This window comes from Plectropomus leopardus, chromosome 10, assembly GCF_026936395.1.
Source record: "Plectropomus leopardus strain MGB_pleo_1.0 chromosome 10, ASM2693639v1, whole genome shotgun sequence".
In the NCBI taxonomy this organism is placed as follows: domain Eukaryota; kingdom Metazoa; phylum Chordata; class Actinopteri; order Perciformes; family Serranidae; genus Plectropomus; species Plectropomus leopardus.
Genome location: NC_142185.1, coordinates 26,608,723 through 26,630,023, shown reverse-complemented (window position 1 = coordinate 26,630,023; position 21,301 = coordinate 26,608,723). Strand labels below are relative to the sequence as shown.

The window sequence follows — 21,301 nt, the reverse complement described above, 5'->3', positions numbered from 1 at the left end:
CTGTCTGCATTCTCTCCCTGCGTGTCTCCCTTTCATCCTCTGTTGCTTATTTTGCCTCTGCTCCCTCCTCCTCTTCCTCTCTGCTTTGCTCAGGTGTCCGGCCGGCGTACACAAACAACAGAGTTCCAGTCCTGCAGAGGTGCGGTGGCCTGAAAGAGCCTTTGTCCCCGGGGCACGGGCCCCGAGAGAGGCCCAAAGGTGCCAGCCAAGGAGGGCTAAATGACGGAGCCAGGAAGGTGAAGAGGGAGTCAGAAGGAGGTCACAGTTTGCCCCCTGTTTTGACTCCAGCAAAGGGGTTTCCCGAGGAGAAGGTCAGCCCCGCATTTGGTCCCAACAGGAAACGCCAGCTTTGCCTCAAGGCTGAGCAGGAGGACACAGAGTGGGAGGACGGAGAGAGGGCATCCCACCCAGAGAAGAGAGCCAAGATTACCACGGGTGAGACTTTCTTGCTTCCCACCACCTCCTCCACTCCTTTATCTGCTGTCTACGCATCTCTCTAATTCTTCCCCCTTCATCCCGTGTTATGCTGAGCACGCTCCTATCCCTTGTTCTTTAAAAAAAATCTTTCCATCCCTTTTGTCGCTTCCTCCTTCCCAATCAATTCCACCTTAAACCCGCTCCATCACTACCCCCGCTCTTTCCCCCCGTCCCACTCTCTGTCCCATCTTTCGCTCTGTGTGGCAGCCAGCTCAGAGAAGTGTTTAATCCTGCCTTTGAGCGGAGTGCGAGCGAGAGAGAAGCGAGGAAGAGGGACAGCCATTCTCTCTCTCTTCTTTCAGCTCTGCCGTTCCTCCGCCGCGCTTACCCACCCTCTTCAAAGCTGCTCTTTTCTTCTCTTTTCATCTCCTTTCTTTTTTCCCTCATCTGTTTGGGTTTCCTTTTTTTCTGGCATGCGGTATCGGCGCTCGCTCTCCCCGGCACTGGCAGACGAGTCAAATACCCGTCCCCCGTGAATTTCAAGGAGGGGGGAGAACTCTCCCTGTGCTTCTCCAGTCTTTATTGCTTTGTGTCTCCGCCCGGTTCTTGACTTCTCTTCCCTCCTTTTGCTCCTCGATCTGTCTGTTTCGCATCCCGCTCCATGCCTCTCTGCATTTGTGGTAAATGTAAGGCTTCGAGACGGTTTTACAAGCCAGGAGAATGTAGTGATTAATGGCCTTTGTTCTTTGTACTCAGGTGTCTGCAGGTATGTGCAAACCATAGTTATGTGTGCTGCAGAAGTTGAGAGGAGTGTCTTTGGAAGAGCGAAAACCTTTAATGTCCCAAATGTCAACTCAAAGGCACAGAATGATTTATTTATTGATATTTTTTTTTGACAAGGACATCAGAGCAAAGCAGAAGTTTCATAATCAGGAGATGTGTTCACGGTCCCCTTTCAAACAAAACCAAACATGGGGAAACAGAACTGATCTAGAGCCAGTCAATACAATTTTAACACAACACATTACCTGGAAAACACAAAAACTCTCCAGTTAAGACAATGGGGAAAAAAGTGCCATATCAATTCATCAAACAAATGCCAATACCAAATCAGTCCGACAGTCTGACACTCGATTAGGGGCAAAAAGGGGCCCCAGACTTGATCAAAAATATCTTCTCTCCTCATTATTCTGTATGCACCATGTTTAACTGTAGCCATTTTTGTCAATCCATTCCCTAAAACAACAAGGACTAGATTATTTCCAGTGTCTCCGTTTTTTTCTAATAACTATTTGGTTTAATCTTGCCCACGATGCATTGCTGAGTTCATCCATGTGACTCTTGTAAGTGAGGGATGAGAATTTTCTTCTTTCTGATTTTTTGGCTGAAGTTAAAACTTGAAAACAAGCTTTCACACTTGTTTAGGGAAACATTAGAGATGGCAGACGATGCAAATTTTGTGTTTTGTTGTCTGCAGATGAGCGTGAGCACGCCAGCCCCGATGAAGACGACGACGACGAGGTCCGGAAGCTCAAAGTCTGCATCGAGCTGAAGGGACTGCGACTCAGCAAGCCTGCCGCCGGTGCAGCTTCCCCTGACGGCTCCTTCATCAAGCAGGAGAGGCCGTGGCCCCAGCCTCGATTGGTGGCCCCAGTGCAGAGCATACGGGATCGCAAGATCAGGCCCGGTGAGCCGGAGGACAGAGCAGCAGCGCACAGAGCCGAGATCAACAGGAAGTGGGGCTGCGAGAAGCTACATAATGGTAAGACTGAAGCGCCAGCCGTGTAAACCGCTGCTGTATCTGCGAGTTCAGCTCGGGTAACGGAAATCTATCTTTGGCTCACGTTTCACTTTCTTGTAGAGCGGTCTGACTTTTGGGGGATTTCCCGTGAGCCATCAGGGAGGGGGCAGAGGAAATGAGGTAGAGAATACTTCCTCTTGCCAGAGGAAAGGCCGGGGATTCAGAGCGGGGACTTGGGGACGAGAAGTTAAAATGGCCCCCCCACCCTCCCTGTGGTTTTGGGCTTTTTGTTCAGCTGGTGTACAGCGGGCTCTGTGAGGACGATGAAAGTGCGAATGAGGGAAGTGGCTGGCGGAGATACGCGTGGGCAGGTGTAGTGTGACTAATGTGTGATCAATGATTTTTCTCTTTCTTTTTTTCCCCTCAAGACCAGTCACAGGGAAACGGAGGGCAGGGAACGTGTGTGTGTGTGTGTGTGTGTGTGTGTGTGTGTGTGTGTGTGTGTGTGTGTGTGTGTGTGTGTGTGTGTGTGTGTGTGTGTGTGTGTGTGTGTGTGTGTGTGTGTGTGTGTGTGTGTAAGGGGGGGGTAGCTTATTAAAACCAGGGCTTTCCCTTATTCAAGTGCCCAAACGGAGACAGAGGGAGGCACAGACGAAGAGAGAATAAAAGAGCAGGAGAGAGATTAAAGGAAGTGAATAAAGGCAGGGGAGATTTTGGTTTTATGTTTCCTGCAGAAACCACAGGCCTTGATTGGCCACTGATTTTTTTTTTTTTTCACCTTTTTAGATAACATCACCCTGGCAACAGCCGTGTATTTACAATGAATGTAGTTATTCCGCTGCGTGTCTGTCAGGGCTGTGGTCTTTTTTTTTTCTTTTTTTTTTTCAGCACTCCGCTAATCGGATAAAACACATTAATCTCTGTTAAGAATCTCCGTTTCTGAAAGGTTTCCTCTGCAGCCTGGGTTACACAGACAGTGGCCCTTTATATTAAAAATGTATAATTTCACTTTCCTCTTCATTGGTTCTCAGTCATTTAATAGACTGTTTATTCTAAAGATTCTATTGCGAATCAGACCACATTCCCGAGAAGTTAGAAATGCTTTGCAGTAATCTTTAGGAGGAAATGTGTTTCCATTAAGCTATTAAACAGCATTTTGACATTGTGGTTTCAAGGGCAGGTTTTTATTTTACGTGTAAATATGTACTATAAGAGGCTGGAACCAGACAGTGCCACATTTGTTTAAGGAGATTACTCATAGCAGTGTCCTTGCTGCAGTGAATGAGTGCGCCCAAGTTACTACGGGGGTGTTTATACGAGCCTGCGTGCGAATGTGTGTGTGTGCGTTTTATTTTTTTAATTCTTTTTTTCTGAGCGAGCAGGCATGCTGCGCTCCCAGACAGCTCTGTGCGCTCATTAATAAACCAACAGAGGGTGAGAGATGGCCTTGCAATACCTTCCCATCCTCCCCTTCCACCGAGCTCTCGCACTATCAGCCGCTCACTCTGCCTCCCTCTCCTCTCTCTCCTCCCGCTCCAGGAGTAGCTGCTTCTCCCCTTCCCCCCGGCCAGCTGAAGGACAGAGCGCACCCGCCGGGCCCCTTCTCAGGTGACCGTGGCCTCAAGGAGCCCAGGAGGGGCCCCCCCTCTCCGGGCCCAGAGCCGTCAGTGGGAGGCACCCCTCCTCTCAAGCCCCGTCGCCATAGTGACACGGACAAACCCAAGGGCAAGCGGCCGTGCAAGACCAAGCACACCAGTCAGAGGGAGCGAGAGCGCGAGCGGGAGAAAAGGAAAGAGGCCACACCTAACAGCCCGGGCCAGCGCTGCGTGGCTGATCTGGGAGCAGTTGAAGATGACAAGGTGAGTGCTGATAGGGTGTCTGGCCACGATACGGGCGTCTGGATGTTTGCAGCAGCGGAGTCTGTTTCAGTATGCCTGTCGGCGCCTCTGATTATGCAGCTGGGAGAGGGAGGGAGGGGGAGAGGAAGGAAGTATGTTTACAATGTTTAGAGGGCTGCTGGAGCTTTGACCTCCTGGTGCCCTTATCGACTCCCTGTGGAGCGCCTGCGTGCATGTGTGTTTGTCTCTGGCCTTAATTGTCGAACGTGTGTCATCGGCGCTGTTTTGTGTGTGTTCAAGTGCGTGCCAAGGCTGCGAGTGTCTGTGTGTTTGTGAGCATTCCTGACATAACAACAAAACCCCGGAGCAATTATACATCGCACTCCGCGCTGAACACAAGGCTGCATATACACACGCTGCCTCGCTCGCACACAGCGAGGAATGTGGCAGCCATGGTCGAGCGTATGAAGCGCCGCAGTTCAAAAGAGGGGAAAAAAATGAGCATGGGGAAAAATTGAGAAGGGGGGGTGGGGGGGGGGCTAGTTGTTTTCCGCCCGCGCTGCTCTCCTCCCCTGCTCCTCCTCAGCCTGACAGCTGCTTCGACATGGAATTCCACTGAGAGGGCACGCACTTCACTCACACACACACACACACACACACACACACACACACACAGAGGCAACTCCCTCTCGTGTGTTGCACTCAGAGGGCTCTGTTGGTTTAGCGGTTAAGGAAAAGTGGCGTGCCAACCTGCAGCGTTTGGGGCGTGAACAGTTGGTGTGAAAGCTGTATGCGTGTGTGTTTTTTCGGCGAATGCACAGAGTGTATTCCATACATTATAATCATATGCAAACATATATGCTGTTATTGAGAAATCCATCTATATTTTAAGCTCTGTGTGGGTAGCATATAAAAGAGGTCGGTTTGAAAATTCATGTGAGCGTAAGAGAGGAAATTACTTTTTGAAGAGAATAAACATCAAGCTTTACAGAAAATAGGATTATTCTGTCTGGATGAGTTTGGCCTTACATTATATACTTTTTCCAGTCTTGTATTTTACGCTTTATTGTTTTTTTTTTTCAAAAAAACAATTATATGTTTGTCTAAGTTTGAGGCTATGGGGATAAAAACAATAAGTTGATTACGTAGAATTTCCGTTATTGGGATAATCAGGAATAGAGTTGGGTACCAGTGCTCGTATGAAACCCTTTCCTACACGAGAATACACAGATTTTGTGCGGTCTAAAGAGAGTGACGTGGATGCTTGTCAGTCAGGCTGTGGTTACGGAGCAGAAATATGAAGTTGAATGTGGCAGTGCACCGTGAGAACAGTTTAGACTACATTTTGTTAGTGAATAAATGCTCTAAACACAAGCAAAGTTTACTTGTCTTGCTTGCTACTTGCTGATTAAAGTGAGGCAGGTTAGCCTTGAAGTTCGCGATCGAAGTTGGCCCCCCATTGGAACCTGAACGGGCTGATGTAAGGTGGACTTTTTTGGTGGACCAGCTCTTCTCATTGTAGTGACAAACTCAGCCACTCCTTAAGAGATAATGAAGAAACGTCTGGCTGCTGAATCTCTCCTGAATAAGAAAGACAATTCAACGTAAAATCAATTTTGCTTTTATTAATAGAGCCCAACTGATGTATTGGTAAGCGTATTTTGTAGGCCGATGTGGGCCCATCACAGATATATCGAAATCAGCTTCTACGTTGTCCGATATGAAAAAGTACATTTTTAACAGAAAATAATACAGGAAAAGATACTTAAGACTGATTTTTAATCATTAAATTTGCCATTAGGTTTATTGTTTCAATACATCCATACAATTTTGACAATAAGGTTTATTATCAAACTTTAAAATATCTTGCTTCCAATATATATATTGGTCACAAGCGTACAATAACCATATCTGGGGAATAATTACATTTGCATATGCCGTTATATCAAAATTGGAATTTGGATCACATAGATTCAGTGCCGGTACTGTGAGACTGTACTTCATTTATCAGAGCACGAGGGTGGCGGGGATTTGACTTTTTTATTTAAAATAAATGTAAAATATCACCTTTTCAAGTTGTATGTCCCTCAAAATTTTTCTTAATAAGTACCTAACAGTCCCTATCCTTACCCACCGCGGGAGGTCGGTGTGGCTATGAGCACACGCAGAAGGGCTAACCCAGTTAAGGTCTGACTAAGATGTTTACATGACGAAATAGCTCAACTTCCAGGCGCATTATCAGGTGTGTTAGTCCATTTTCGAGAAATTCGATTTCAGTCGAACTAACATTACATGTATTTTACAATTCAAGTTTTAGTGGGACTATCACAATAATTCGACTTTTCTAACATCATGTAAACGTACTGAGTGTTGGCCTGCAAACACATGTCAACCCCGCAGTCTTTTTTTTTTGAATAGTTGAAAAGCTTGGCTTTTAAAGATTGTCACAATAAAAATATATATATTTTTTGAAATGTAAGATAAGGAGTAGAATAGAATAATGGAATAGAATAGAACAGAAAGAATTTATTGTCATTGTTCAGGTACAATGAAATTTGAAAGTACTACTTCTGAGGACAATGCAGATGTAAACAAGGACATAAACCAATAAAATATGATAATATTTGTAATACAGAATCATAATAATATTGTGAACAGCAATTATTTTGTCCAGGATAATCGTGATAGGAAATTTTCACATCGTCCCATGCTTTTAATACACATAACTACATCACCTTCTGTGTGTTTGTGTGTTAGGGGTTGACCAATATTGGCTTTTCAGTGCCAATGCCGATACCGATTATTGGTACTTAGACCGATAACAGATATTTAGAACCGATATGCACTTACAATAAAAAATTTAAAATAAAGCAAACTCCAACACAAAACTTTGTTTAAATGCCTTTAGCAAATGTTTAATTAAAACTGAAACTTTCAATGTAATATACAGCAAATTCCCAACAACTTGTTGTTATAAAGTTGAGTGAAAATTTAATTAAAAAACGAATTGATAAAAGTAGCTGTCTGAGGTTTTACAAAGTAAAAGTTGCTCTGCTGACACTTTGTTTTCATGTATTGCAGACAGCCTTCCCTGGTGTTGGTTGAGTGTCTTATGCACATGTTCATAAATTAATCTTATCAGCAATCAATGAAATAAAATGCTGATACAGATAATCTGCAAAATGCCAAATATCGGCCCCAACAATCGGCCAGGCCGATAATCTGTCGATCCCTTGTGTGTGTAGTCTCATCCTCCTGCCCTTGAGTGTTGGTGTGTGTGTGAATGAGTGTCCCGTCTGCTCTGTGGCGGCGGCTGTAACACTCTCCTTTTCTCTCTCCCTCTCTCCTCAGCTGAGTGAGCAGCGTGGCGCTGCGAGGAAGGGAGCCGCCTCTCCTAATCATTATCCCTGCTCTCCAGTCAAGCCCTGCTCCCCCGCCGCGCTCTGTCCGCCCTCGCTGCAGCCCCAGGCGAACGGCAGAGCGGGCGGCGTCCCACCAGAGGCGGCGGGGGTGCACAGGATCCCCGCCGCCGAGCCCCCCGCGGTGCGCCCAATCCCGCCAGAGGCTCGTCGGCTGATCGTGAACAAGAACGCCGGGGAGACTCTGCTCCAGAGAGCCGCGCGGCTGGGCTACGAGGTAATAAGGCTCCGCTCAGCCGTCCTCCCTCCTCATTTCTGTCTTCACATTTTACACTCTTACACTTCATCCGCACTTCCAAATCTGCGCTCTCTCTTCTTAAATTGGGCTCATTTTCTTCCCCTACTTTGTTCCTGTCTGTGACTCTGGCAGCTTGGCTTTTTTTTTTTTTTTTTTTTTTTTTACTAAAATTGTCTTTCTCCATCTGATTCTTCTCTTGCATCTGTCCTATTCTTCCTCTCTCTAGCTCACTCTTTTTTGCACCATTTCCTTCCATTTCACCCGTACGCACGCTTTGTTCTCGCCATACTCCATCTTTTTTTTTTTTTTTTTTGCTCCTCTTCCCCGCGACTCTCTCTTTCTCTCTCAGGTTTCCGCTCCCTCCCTCCCCCTTCTTTCCTCTCAGCACTCTCTTTCTCTTCCTCTCTTTGTGACTCAGATTGTCGTTGGCACCCCTCCTCCTCCTCCTCCTCTCCTCCCCTCGAGCGCACACACATACACACACACTCCCCTCGCCTCCCCTCCTCTCTTGCCTCGCTCCGCTCTCACATCTCATTAATTTTCCGTGAGGCGAAGTGTGACACACACGCAGACACACACACACACACACACACACACACACACACACACACACACACACACACACACACACACGCACACATACACGCGCACACGCACAAGCACGTGCGTGCGCAGACAGCATGAGGGATCGGTGGGATCATTATACGGAGACTGATGCTGGCTGCCTCTCTCTAGCATCGTGAGTTTTTTTTTCTTTCTTTGTGTGTAGCTGCCGATCGCTCGCTCCTAAACCAGATCCTTTCATTCTCCGCACATACAATAAAGATCGGTGTGTATTCTACTGAATCTCTCTACTCCCATCGCTCTGAAAGCTTTTAATTAAAGTTGGATGGCCCGCTGCTGTCTCTCTCTCTCCCTCATCCCCTCGTGTTTCTGTTTGCGAGCCTAAACGTTTCTCCCCCTTCCTTGTTGACAGATTTTTACAAATTGATTTATCGATCCAAGTGTTGTTGTTTTTTTATGCCACTTGAGCTGCAGATTGTGCCGCGTGCGTGCGCCCTGTCGCTCACTCCGCTTCGATACGTGCGTGCGTAATTTTTATCACCAGCAGAGGTATCTTCACAGAACTGTAAATAGGTATCTTTTGTTGCTCATTAACCGGTTGCTTTATGGTTGTGTGTGTTTGTTGTACACATTTATGATGATGAGGTGTGTGTGTGTGATTATGTGTGTGTGTGAGTCAGACTGAGAGAGAGCAGGAGTGTGAATGAGAGGTAAGCACTGGGAGTATAATCGCGTTCTAATGGCCCTCTAATGTGCCGTGGTGACTGTGGTTAGCAGTGGCGGCGGCTGTTTTTCTCCCTCGCTTGCGCGCGCGCGCGCACACACACACGCACTTGCACGCACGCACATGCACAGGGTGCAGCGCGGCAGCAGCAGGGTTCAGTCAGCCGTGCTGGAGAGAATCCGGCTCGTCTCTCTGATTTATGCGTCTCTCTCGGACGTTTTTTTCCCTCCCTGTCCTTTCTCTCTCTCTCTCGCTCGCTCTCTCACCCCCTTCGCATTTTTCCCTTCCTGCGCTCCGCGTGTGGAGAGGGAAAGAGGGAGGAGGGAGGGAGAAAACCTGAGACTACACAAACAAGGCGCTGACCGCTGCGCAAACAACACCCCCGCCTTCCTCTTCCCCCCTTGCCTCCCTCCCTTTCTTTCTCTCCCTCTCTCTCTCTCTCTCTCTCTCTCTCTCAGGAAGCTCGTCTCTCACTGCCTGTGTGTGATAAGCCTGGGGCAGACCCCTGGGGCTCACACACATACACACACACTCACATACACAAGGACGTGCGCAGAGAGACACACCAATTTATGCATACCGCCTTACACACACACATACACACACGCTTGCATACAAGCCTGTAGACGCACAGAGCGCTTGTCTCACGCTGGTGTTTTAGCGCCGCAAGCTCTGGGCTTATCACACACAGGCAGAGAGATATGAGGGCCTGAGAGACAGAGGCACGCACACACACAGAGACACACACACCTCACATACTGATTACAAGCACACGCACACACAGAAACACCCGTTATGACCCACTACGCACATGCACAGGCATCCTGACGTGTTCCTCTCCATATGCTGCACACAGCGACGAGTCTCCGAGCTCGCTGCTGTCGCCCACACACACAGACCTGCACATGCAAATTCAAAATCACCTCGCGCACACACACACACACACACACACACACACACACACACACACACACACACACACACACACACACACACACACACACACACACAGAGCCTTTCGTGCTCACTACAAACACATACGCCGAAACAGCGGTTGTTGCCCTGTAAGCGCACGCACAGGCATCTCTTTTTTTCATGTACAGACCTGCACATGCAGAATCACCTCATGCACACATGCATGTGATTTAACACACACGCGCACTATCCTGCGCTGTTCCCGATGCCCGGACGACACCGTGCATATTTCATGTTCGTTTAGTTTTGCGATCCGTGCCTCTGCACATGAAAGCCCACTCTCTCTTTCTTCCTCCCCTCCCTCACTCCCCTTTTATTCTCTCTCTCTCTCTCTCTCTCTCTCTCTCTCTCTCTCTCTCTCTCTCTCTCTCTCCCTCGTCTGCCTCGCTCTCTGAGCATTTGAAATGGTAATGAGGAGAGATTCTGCGGATGTCTTCATCCCTCTCCCCCTCGTGCCGGGGCCCCTCAGCTCTAGCCATTGAAAGCTCAGATAAAGGTGCAATCTGTCATTTATTCTCCTCACATGAATCACTTCTGATTTTCCTTCTCAAATCCATGTATGATCCGAGTAAAGAGGAAAACTAGATTGCATTTTAAGAGCCTAGTCGACCACAACTGTGAAATTTTGACAATTAGAGGACTGGCTTGTGAGATAATTCCACATAGACTTCACAAATTCAGCATTGTCGAATTTTGGCTTCCAATTTTGCGCATTTGACCAATAGCATTAACAAAAGCAATAAGAGTCTTGACAGTGCCGCCCTTTGAGGAAACAGCAAACAAGGCCAAACATCACCTCATATCATTGGGTACAACTCCGTTGCTGGTGCAAGATCACTGAGGCGTTTGCAGTCGACTCTTGGTAGAAATATATACTTTTTTAAACAAAAAATGAAATATATGAGGAACGTGGAATGCGCCATAACATTAATATGCATGTTGCTGTTAGGCTAGGCTAAGCCTAGAGCTAGATTTTTGGACTTGCTCAAATTAAATTTTACAACCTCATAGATGGATCTTACCCAAAGAGCACCTCAGCAGACACCATCAGTTTTTTTTCTAGCGCCGTCTTCTGTAGCCCTCAAACATCTCAACGCCAGTTACATTTGGCATGTAATGTACCGATGGATGGTACCCGTGCATTAGGGGGTTCATAGAGCGCACACTAGAGACTTACTCTGTCCAAGTGGCCAACTTTGGAAATGTCATCGGACCAATGCATTAAATCCTGATCATGAAACAAGTCGTTCTGTAGGTGTTTTGGCACTCAAAAAGTCTGTGGGAAAAAGTTTGGTTTTTTTGGCCTCATGGTGTCACATGAAGGTGTAATTCCACTTTTGGCCACAATGTAAAATTGTCTTCTGGTTGTTAGCTACCTGGTAGAAAGTCAACCAGTTTGGTGATCTATATTTGATACAGTGGTTGATACATGCTGCCTTCAAATGGTTCACCATGATCACGAGAAGAGTCGATACGAACACCCCCCTGCTGTGGGATTTACGACCTTATAAGTGGATATTTTAGAGCTCAGAGTTCATGAATCTGTGTTCAAGACTTCTTACATGGTAAACACGGCAGGATTTTTCCCACACATTCATTTATTTGTGGCAGCCTGCCACAATTAACCATCAAATAGATTTTATATTTTTGGAGCTGGACTATTCATTAAGACCGCTGTTGAAATATATATACTGGCGGATAACTGATTGCACCTTGATCTCTGAGTTTAGATCATGCTCTGGGGACAGACGGAGCAGCAGAGCGTCAGGTGCATTGAAAGTGAAACTTAATTGTTGATTCTGCTGCGTCTGAACAGGATCTAACTTGCCTCGGCAGCAGCTGTTCCTCTCCTTTGAATGGACTCGCAGTGCTGCTGAGGAAAAAGAGAACTCATGATTTCCTGCAAAAAAAACCTCTGCATTTGGAGAGGAGACACCGAATGATACAAATGGACATGCACACATTTAAATGAAAAGGGGGGATGAAACTTTGCTCCCCCAATCATGCTAGCATCAGGGTAGCTGGTGTGTAGTCTTTTATTGGCTGGCTCGCTAACCGCAACAGCTTGGAAATTATGTTCCTTTGAATGTACCATTTTAACTTACCCGGTTTGTGACAGAGCCGGCTAGCTTTCAAACTGGTTGTTAGCTCTCTTGTGGCAAGGCTTGGTGATTGCTGTTTTTTGGCTCTCTGGTGCCATCATGTTGACATCGGGCTAGCTTAAGAAGTGTTTAGTACATTAGCGGCTGGCTCGCCAACAGCAGTAGCTCAGCAACTATGAGTCCTGACTACATCACCAAGCTTTCCCTTATTGCAAGGACATTTAAATAAGGCATGTTTTTGTATCTGGGTTGTGGCTGTTGAGCGATAATTTCCAGTGCAGGTAATACGTTCAGACTGGAGGTGTTTATTGTTGACAAAATATTTTGTATATAAACAGGTGATCACGACTTTTCCTCTTTATTTTTCTTCGAGCTAACAGCACGCGTGTGCGCCAGTGTGAGATTAATTAAAACTATCTGAGATCATCAGAGGCCACATCCTCAAGCTTCCTCTGTTACCTCAGCAGTCTGTCAACAGCAGGCTGGATTTTACACACACACACACACACACACACACACACTCACACTCACACACGCTCATTAAACAAACAAACATCCACACGCTTCAGTTGTCTCAGCACGCACTTCTTTGCTTTGACTTTTGACTCTTCATAGTGCAGGGAAAGCCACTTATCATGTATCACCTGCACATGTTATACACATTTATATATACACACCCACACACACATGCACACACACACATCTGTTGTATTTTAGGAGCATACGAGGCAGCGCTGCAAGGGGTTAAATGTCTGAGTGATGCATTGATTGCAGGCGAGCGCAGGGAAGCATTCTAGAGAGGGAGATTAGAGGACGGAGGGAAAGAGCGAGAGAGAGGAGGGGGGGAGTGGTGTCTCATTTTACTGCGGAAGAGTGTGTCTGTGTGTGTGTGTGTGTGTGTGTATGTGTGTGTGTGTGTGAGTCTGTGTGTGTTTGTGTGTGTATGTGTGTTTGTGTGTGTGTGTGTGTGTGTGTGTGTGTGTGTGGCGGGAAGCCGGGGCTCTCGTGCTAAGCTCCTCGCTCTCTCCCAGCGATATTAAACACGGCTCCGGAGGTTTAGCGCTACGCCTCCTCCACAGCCTCACACACATACACGCACACACACATACTCGTCGGCAGCGCAAAATACGCGTGTGAACACACACACACACACACACACACACACACACACACACACACACACACACACACACAGAGGCAAGCTGCATATCGACACTCTCTACCCGTCAGTCTCTCCAACACTTGCTCTCATTCACTCACACAGACAGACACACTCATGCACACACACACACACACACACACACACACACACGGAGCGAGTGGAATCCCCCAGAGGGGAGCTTCGGCACAGCGCTCCTGAATCTCTCTCCAGCAGGCAAACAGAGTGTTGGCAGCGAGCGAAAACCAGTTGGAGCGCTGTCCCACTCCCCCTCGTTTCTCTTTTTCTCTCTCTCACACTTTTTCTTGCTCACATTTGCTCACTTCTTTTCTCTTGCTCCCGCTTTCCACTGCTCCCCCTTTCTCCTCATTGTTTCTCCTTCCTCCCCGGCTCGACCGTCCTCTGTTCACTCCTGTCACTACACCCCTCCACCCACTTCACACTACCACTGCCACCCACCATACCCCACCCTTTCATCTGTTGTTATTATCAGCTGCAGCCCAGAGGACAGCCCCGGCAGATTTCATCCACAGATTCATTAATCTGTCATCTGTTGGGGTGTTGCCTCGCTCCTCTCCCGTTCTTCTGCCCTCTCTAGCCCTCTCCTTATCCCTCCGTCAGCCTGTTTTCTCCCCGTCGCCTGCCTTTCCTTCCCTCTTCCTCCCTCCATCCGCCCTATGCCGAAAGAGTGAGAGAGATAAATACTTGGACTAGACGGCAGGCTAGAATTAGCATAGAAATGGAAGTTTGGAGTCATTCCCCAGGTTCAGATGAGCAGTTTTCCTCCCCTCGGCACAGGACTGTTAGCAGGACGGAGTATGAGTGAGTCTGGATATATGAGTCTTGCATTCACAGATATATATAAATATATATAAACATAGATAAAAAATTGGTGTTTTCTGTTTATTTTTCCAAGCGTCTGCAAATACGTGGGTTCACCCCACACAGAGGCTACATTCACACCAATACATTTTCGTTTTGTGATTTCAAAACTTGAGCTACGTCAGTGACCACACTACTCCAGTGTTTTTGAATGCCCGAGGGCTCATTTATGCTCACAGTTACATACGGAGACAGAGACTGAAAGAGTCGTCTGCCTGAACTCTGCATTTATTTCGTCCCTATTTGTGCATGAAAGTAACAACAATCTGTAATATTTGATAATGTATAGTAATATATAGTGAAATGAGGGAGAAAAACGATCTGTTTATGTATTGTGATGTATATAATGGCAGCACAGACTTCCTTTTTAAAGGTACAATATCACAACTGCCACCGTCACCTTTGTTGTGTAAAACTTTTGATTCTGCCTAATACTGCCCTGTATTGGGTGTATCTATGCCATCATAAACAACGCGTAAATGTATGAGGGCAGTGACATTTACAATGTTATGAAATGGACAAATCCATTTTAGAACGTAAAGTGAGTATAAATGAGCCTGACTGGCCCTGACACACCAAGCAGACAGTCAGCAAGGTCAATGTCAGGCTGTCGGTGAGTGTCCGTCTTGCTTTTATTTGCAATGTGCTCCACACTGATGGAACTAGTCAGCTTTTTTTCTGTTGTTGTTTTTGTGGCCGATTGAGCACTATGAGTCAGTGATGGAGATGCAGATAAATTAAGTCACTTTTGATTTGTAGTTCAGCTGAGCTCATGGAAAGAGAGACTGAAGTGCGGAAAGTCAACAAAGGGCTAACGTCAAGAGGGAGTGAGATAAAACACTTGTTTTATTAGGTACTTTTTTTGTCTTGGTTTTTTTTGCTATCAAGCTCTTTTGCAGATACGGTTTGTGATTGTGTAATTGTTTGCTATAACGTACAATAAATATTCGTTTTTTCAACATTAGGCTGTATTGTTAATGTGCTGATTGGCTAACTAGCGTCTTGCATCCGTTTCTCTCGGTCTCTTCGATTTGCTTTTTGAATACGGAATACAGACTACTGACACCTGCTGGTAGGGAGAGTTATAACCTCTTATGCAGTAGAAGGATGTACACACTTGTTGGCTGTGCTTTTTGCAGTGTGTTCAGGTGCAATTTTTTTGTGGAGACACAGGCGATGTTAGGCTACGCAAAAGCCGTCATTTGTCGCCGCTAGCTCTTTGAGTTTTGTGTGGTTTTTCTGGGCCTTAAAGCTGAGACCTTTGAAAATGTTGCTGAGCTCGTTTTAGCTTGAAAATTGCAGCATTGCGTTTAAGTCTGGAAAGAGAGACTGTTGAAAGCCATAATGCAGACGCCTATATTTGCTTTGTGACTGGTCTTATAAGTCACGATGTGCCCAGTCTAAACATTAAAATTCAGTCTTCTTACCTTTGCGATTTCATCCATCCTGAGTTGGTGCTCCACTTCCATTGATGTAGATTCCTCCGGCAATGGATAATGTGCCCATTACCGCTCGAATATCTTTTTGTATTTGCTTTGCAACGACTCCCAGTCTGTTTTTTTGCCGCTTTGGCCGCCATGTACTTGTGTGTTACTTTAGCAACAGTTCCACTTCGTTGTTGGTCCAAGCAAAGGAATCTCTGGTCCTAGTTCCCACCATCGATGTTCTTCCTCCGCAGTATAATCCATGGTAACTAAGCAACCAACAGAAGAGTGGACAATCTGCTTCCTGTTGATGCTTAGACGCACATGCATAGTGTACGTGAATGGTCACATGATGCGTATTTTCAGGCGTATTAGTATAGACAGAGATTGTATCTGAAACGCAGCTAAAACACTCTGTCCAAAAAATTGTTTTCATTTTCAAACTGTTTTAAAATGAAAACAAAATAATGTGGATGTAACCTAAGTTGCATATTCACACAGATACAAGCATACACCCAAAGTGTTTTGAAACACACACTTTGGCTCGCACAGGCCCCGTATCAACACGCTGATGGACTGCTCCCTATCTCCTCTGTCTCCCCTCTGTTTGGTAGCAGCAGACGCCGCTCCAGTCCAATAAAAACCAGTCTGACTACTTAGTGCTGGATGCCCAACTGTCACAGCCCTAGACCAGAGGAAACGCTTCCAGCTCTTGAGCGCCTCTATCAAATCTCTTTGTTCCGCTTCCATTATGCTGTGTTCAGAGCCCAACCATCGTAACTGGCTGCCACAGTGGCGTCCAGGCCCAGCCGTGGCACACAGACACACGCATTCGCACACATGCACAAGCAGAATCTGGCAGGCTAAATACAGTTGAGTCACACTTAGTCTCCTCGATGTGTTTTGGCGCCAGCTCTAGTATTATGGAGCATTTGTGTGTGTCTGTGTGTGTGTGTTTTTGTCCAGCACAGGAACACACTCAGTTCCTCCTTTCCCTAATTTCTCTCCCACAGGAACTGTAAAGGGAAGGACTGTTTGCGTATGTGTCTGCTCCGTCTGACTCGTGTGTTTGGTCTTGTGTTGCTTGGGTTGTCGCCACACATAAATACACACACACACACACACACACACACACACACACACACACACACACACACACACACACACAATCTCACACTCTAAACCCCACTCTCGCTCTGTGTTGGCTCTCTTTAGGAGGTGGTGCTGTACTGTCTGGAGAACAGAGTATGCGAGGTGAATCACAGAGACTACGCCGGTTACTGTGCTCTCCACGAGGCGTGCGCCCGCGGTTGGCTCAGCATAGTCCAACACCTGCTGGATTACGGGGCGGACATCAATTGCAGTGCACAGGATGGCACCAGGTAAACAAACACATTCATGCATAAGCACACACAATCACTGAAACTTGCATAAACATATCTCCTGTGCACAATGCAAATTTCTACATGCCCTAATAAGGCAAGCCAGAGCTTAGTCATCACTAAGTCACTCGAGTTTGCTCATAGCAAAGTTTGTGGGATTGATTTTTTATATTTGCTTGGCAAGGGCCGTGATTTGAGGGATTAGCTGCGGTTTTAAATGGGAAAGGCTACTGCTTTCATTGCTGCGTTATTAAAATTTACAGTAGGGGGTCTTTTCTAAGAAACTGTGCTCAGGTCTTAAAGGTGCATTGTGCAGCAGCTTTCAGTAAACCATTACCAGATTTACAATATTCATATCACAGTAATATAAGTGAGACCGTCGCTAAGAAGAATTAGCTGTCTTGCAAATCTATCAGTTGCATTCACATTGTGTACATGCACATGGAGCGATTATTAGGGACGTGCAGAAAGAGCAGCAAAGTACAAAGTAGGTTATACTGCTAGAATAAAAAACAAGCTATCACTTTTAATGTTTTAATTGCACCACGCTACATTTTTAAACGCAGTTTAGACAAAAACAGGGTTCCTGCGGATCCTGAAAAAGTCTTAAATGGCATTGAATTCATTAATCTGAAAATAAGGCCTTAATTGGTATTAAATTAACTTAAATCAATCTTTCAAAAATCTTAAAAATGCTCAGACATGGGAAGAAGGATTTGATTAATCTTTCTTTCTATGTTGCATTGCAAAATCTCAAATTTGGTAACATTTTTTTTTTTTATCTTTAAAAAAATACAAGCAGTAGGATCTCACATGCAGATTGAGAAACACAAAATCATCCAGAAAACAGAAATGCCAGATATTTCCCACTTCTGTTGGTAAACTAAACAGATGCCTTTATGATAATATAATATGTTCATTGTCTTCAATGGGCTCCACTCTAAAAAGAGTTTTATTTCCAGAATTTGACGTAGATAATCAAACTTTTTCACAGACAAAAAAGTCATGTTTTTGTCACAATAAACATTTGGGCAAAATAAAATTGTCCTGGTTGTATTTTAGTTATTAAAAAGTCGATGTAAAATAATTTCCAAGTGGCATTAGAAAGTGTTAAATCTTACTTGCCTTAAGCTGTAGGAACCCTGAGATAGAGTAATTTTGGCCATACGTATGTTGTAAATGCTGATGCACATTATTGTTAAAATTAATGTACATTTGTGTGTGTGTGTGTGTGTGTGTGTGTGTTTAGGCCGATTCACGACGCTGTGGAGAATGACCACCTGGACGTGGTGCGAGTCCTGCTGTCTTATGGCGCTGACCCCACCTTGGCCACATATTCTGGCCGTGGCCTGCTCAAGATGACCCACAGCGACAGCATGGAGCGCTTCCTCACTGGTAAGATCCCTGTTCGTCAAATGCAGCCATAGACACCGTTAAGTCAGGAATGATCTGTTGATTCAGATGTCATTTCCTGAGTAGAATAAAGTGAGGACCGGGAGATTTGAGGACTAATGTTTAAGGAGATACTTTGCCGATTGTCATCCAGTTTCTAATCATAACAATGTGGATAGTATGTATAAATAAATATGGTAAATTTCTCTCTATCTTACCCAGAGGTCTGTTTCTTTGCCTAAAATGTACAAAACAGTGATGTAATGAAGTGAACTGTTTTGCAATGTGTGCAGTCATTGAAAGTTTCTTCCCTCTTGCAAAGTGGAATGCAAAAACCAGGAAATTTGAATATTAATGCGCCTTTAACGGCAAGTAATAAAATCACAAATGCTAGAAAAAAAGTGAATTAAAAAGAGATGAAAGCCCTTTGACGGCTGTGAAAAGATGCAAAAAAACCCCCAAACCTTTTCCAAAAACTTAAATCACAAATGGTAGTCTCATAGTCAGTGTAAATGTAATCGACCCAGCCTGAGGTTGTATTTATTGTTAAATGTGAAAAGATTCTGGACGAAAAAATATAGGCTTGATGTAAGGCCTTTAGTCACTAAAACCCCAATTAAGTCACCTTAACCCTCACTAAAATGTGCATTACAACAATGTTATTCGGTGAACTGTTTTGCAAAGAGTGCAGTCATTGAAAGTTTCTTCCCTCATGCAGTCAAATTAGAATGCAAAAGCCATGAAATTTGAATTTAAATGTGCCTTTGACCGCAAGTAATAAAATCACAAATTCTAGAAAAAGAGGGAATAGAAATGAGATAAAAGGGTTTTTAGGCAGCAGGTACAGCAGAGAGTGAATGTCGAGGTGGGGCAGGAGTAAATTGCTGTAAAGATCGGTCAGCGATCGAGTTCCCACCTGCCCCAGTGGTGGCTCATTCACTGTTTGCTGTTCTCTCGCTGCTCTGACCTCTGAGCAACCTGTTGGTATGAGTCTCTCTCTGCAAAGCCTCATCCTCCACCTCCCAACCGTCGCTACAAGACATGCCTGTCTCTGTCATCCCGTTTCCCCTCCGGCACCCCCCCCCTGCCCCCCTCCCTCCTCGACCACCTGTTAGACAGGGAGTTTCAGCCCGCCGGGGTGCGTGCTGCTGCCTCTGAGCTCCTCTATCTGGTTACTTAGCAACGCCAACTGTGTTTGCTCAGCGTACGTGCGGAAACGGGCTTCGCTCTGGCTGGAGACTCTGCTTTTGTATGCGTGCGTGTGAGCGCCTGAGTGTGTCTTTTCACGAGGCTGCCACACCAGAGCCTGACGTGGTCCGTATTTGGGCCGTTGAATGTCGAGAGGGCTCGTGTGCCAGACAACACGAGTTTGTGTACAGGAGGAGGAAATGAAAGCGTACACAGAGGCGCACGCTTTCCCTGTAGCCAGCTGCTTAATAATACATGAACATGCAGCTAGTTAAAACCGATAATCTGAGACAGAGCGGAGTGAAGGAGACAAGGCGCGGGAGAAAAGACGGGCGAGAATGAACAGGTGTAAGTTCACGGTCGGCAGCAGGGTGAACAGGTTGAGTGCAAAAGGGAGATTTATATGTAGACGGCTGTAAAGATGGTGTTGAATTTTGAAAAGAGCGTGGATGGATAGATCGATGGCTGCTAGATTGACAGAGCAGGGAGCGAGGGAGATCGAGCACCGGAGAAAATGAGCGAGAGCGAGCGATTGCTGCCCTCCCTCCACCTGGTCCCACTCATCTGGAGGCCGTTAATCCCTCCAAACACACGCCAGACGCCCCACGCCTCAGCGCTGGCACAAAGCCCAGCTCTCGCTCTGTGCGTGTGTGCGCGCGCGCGCGCGTGCTGAATACACACTTTGCGCTCGCTGTGTGTGCTTATCCAGCTCCCTCTGCTTGTTTGTTTCCAGCTCGCTCGCTCTGTGTGTGTGTGTGTGTGTGTGTGTGTGTGTGTGTGTGTGTGTGTGTGTGTGTGTGTGTGTGTGTGTGTGGACTCAGCGACTGTGTGTGGTTCTTGTTTGATTCCTGGCAGCCCCGCTCTGAACTGAGCCAGCTCTAACCCAGCGGAGACAGTCGCTCTCCTCCCCCGTGGTACAGCCGCTGGCCCCTGACCATCGGCGCCCCCACCCCTCCTCCCCCAAAACATTTGCTCTGTTTGTTTCTCTTTTCTCTCCTGACACCGCCCCTCCTCCTCCTCCTCTTCTATTTTACTCCGCTCTTTATCCATTTTTCTGCTGTAGTCTTAAAGGGCAATTGTATTTTGCCTCGTTGCCTGTCCCCGGGGCTCCAGCTCTTGTATAACCGGCTTCACTCCTCTCTTCTCTCCATAGATTATTTTGCTGACCTTCAGGGCCGCTCAGATGACGACCCAGGGCTTTATTGGGAATTCTATGGCAGCGCTGTGTGCGGTGAGTACTGATCAGCTCTCTGTTTGTTTTACTGCTTACAAAGACTTAAGTTCTTCCTCAGTGTCCTCTAGCTTTGAGCGATACACGTCTTTCACAATCACGTGGACGCTTACTAAAAGTTATTTGCCCTTTTTTTGTGTATCTCAGAGTCAAACGAAGAAGGCGGCGTGTACGACATCCTGGCCGACCCCCCGGGCCCAGACGACGAGGAGGAGGACGATAAGAGGGAGGTGTTTGAGTTCGAGTTCTCCGACCGACCTCTGCTGCCTTGCTACAACATCCAAGTGTCCCTCTCTCAAGGGTGAGTTTTCTCAAGATCGGACTCTCAGCACAGGGTCTTCACAGTCATGGAATTTGTAGAATTTTGCAAAATTTTGGAAACGTTTGAAAAAATTAGAATTCCAACAACTCTTAATTACACATTTTGGCATTAAGCACATTAAACCATTTACACTGTTCTTCTTTGAGTTAGTTGCAACAGCTGCTGGCTGCTTTTTAAATCTCCTGTGGCGGGCCGCATGCACAACATGCCGTCAAAACGTCAAAACACCCGTCGAGCTTACGGTTCTGTCCTGTCGGCTGTAATGTGGCGCTGTTACTACCTCCGCTGCTCTGTCCCCGTACT

General features: G+C 46.3%; 1 protein-coding gene across 2 annotated transcripts in view; it reads left to right on the top strand.

Moving 5' to 3' along the window:
* bcor (BCL6 corepressor) overlaps positions 1-21,301 on the top strand; it is a 45,242-nt gene that overhangs the window by 22,323 nt on the left and 1,618 nt on the right. For both annotated transcript variants that reach the window (XM_042494106.2, XM_088083428.1), the window contains 8 exons: positions 94-435; positions 1,895-2,179; positions 3,698-4,017; positions 7,348-7,632; positions 16,699-16,865; positions 18,115-18,260; positions 20,599-20,676; positions 20,824-20,977. In XM_042494106.2, the coding sequence (XP_042350040.2) occupies positions 94-435; positions 1,895-2,179; positions 3,698-4,017; positions 7,348-7,632; positions 16,699-16,865; positions 18,115-18,260; positions 20,599-20,676; positions 20,824-20,977 (1,777 nt within the window). The remainder of the gene's footprint in view (positions 1-93; positions 436-1,894; positions 2,180-3,697; positions 4,018-7,347; positions 7,633-16,698; positions 16,866-18,114; positions 18,261-20,598; positions 20,677-20,823; positions 20,978-21,301) is intronic.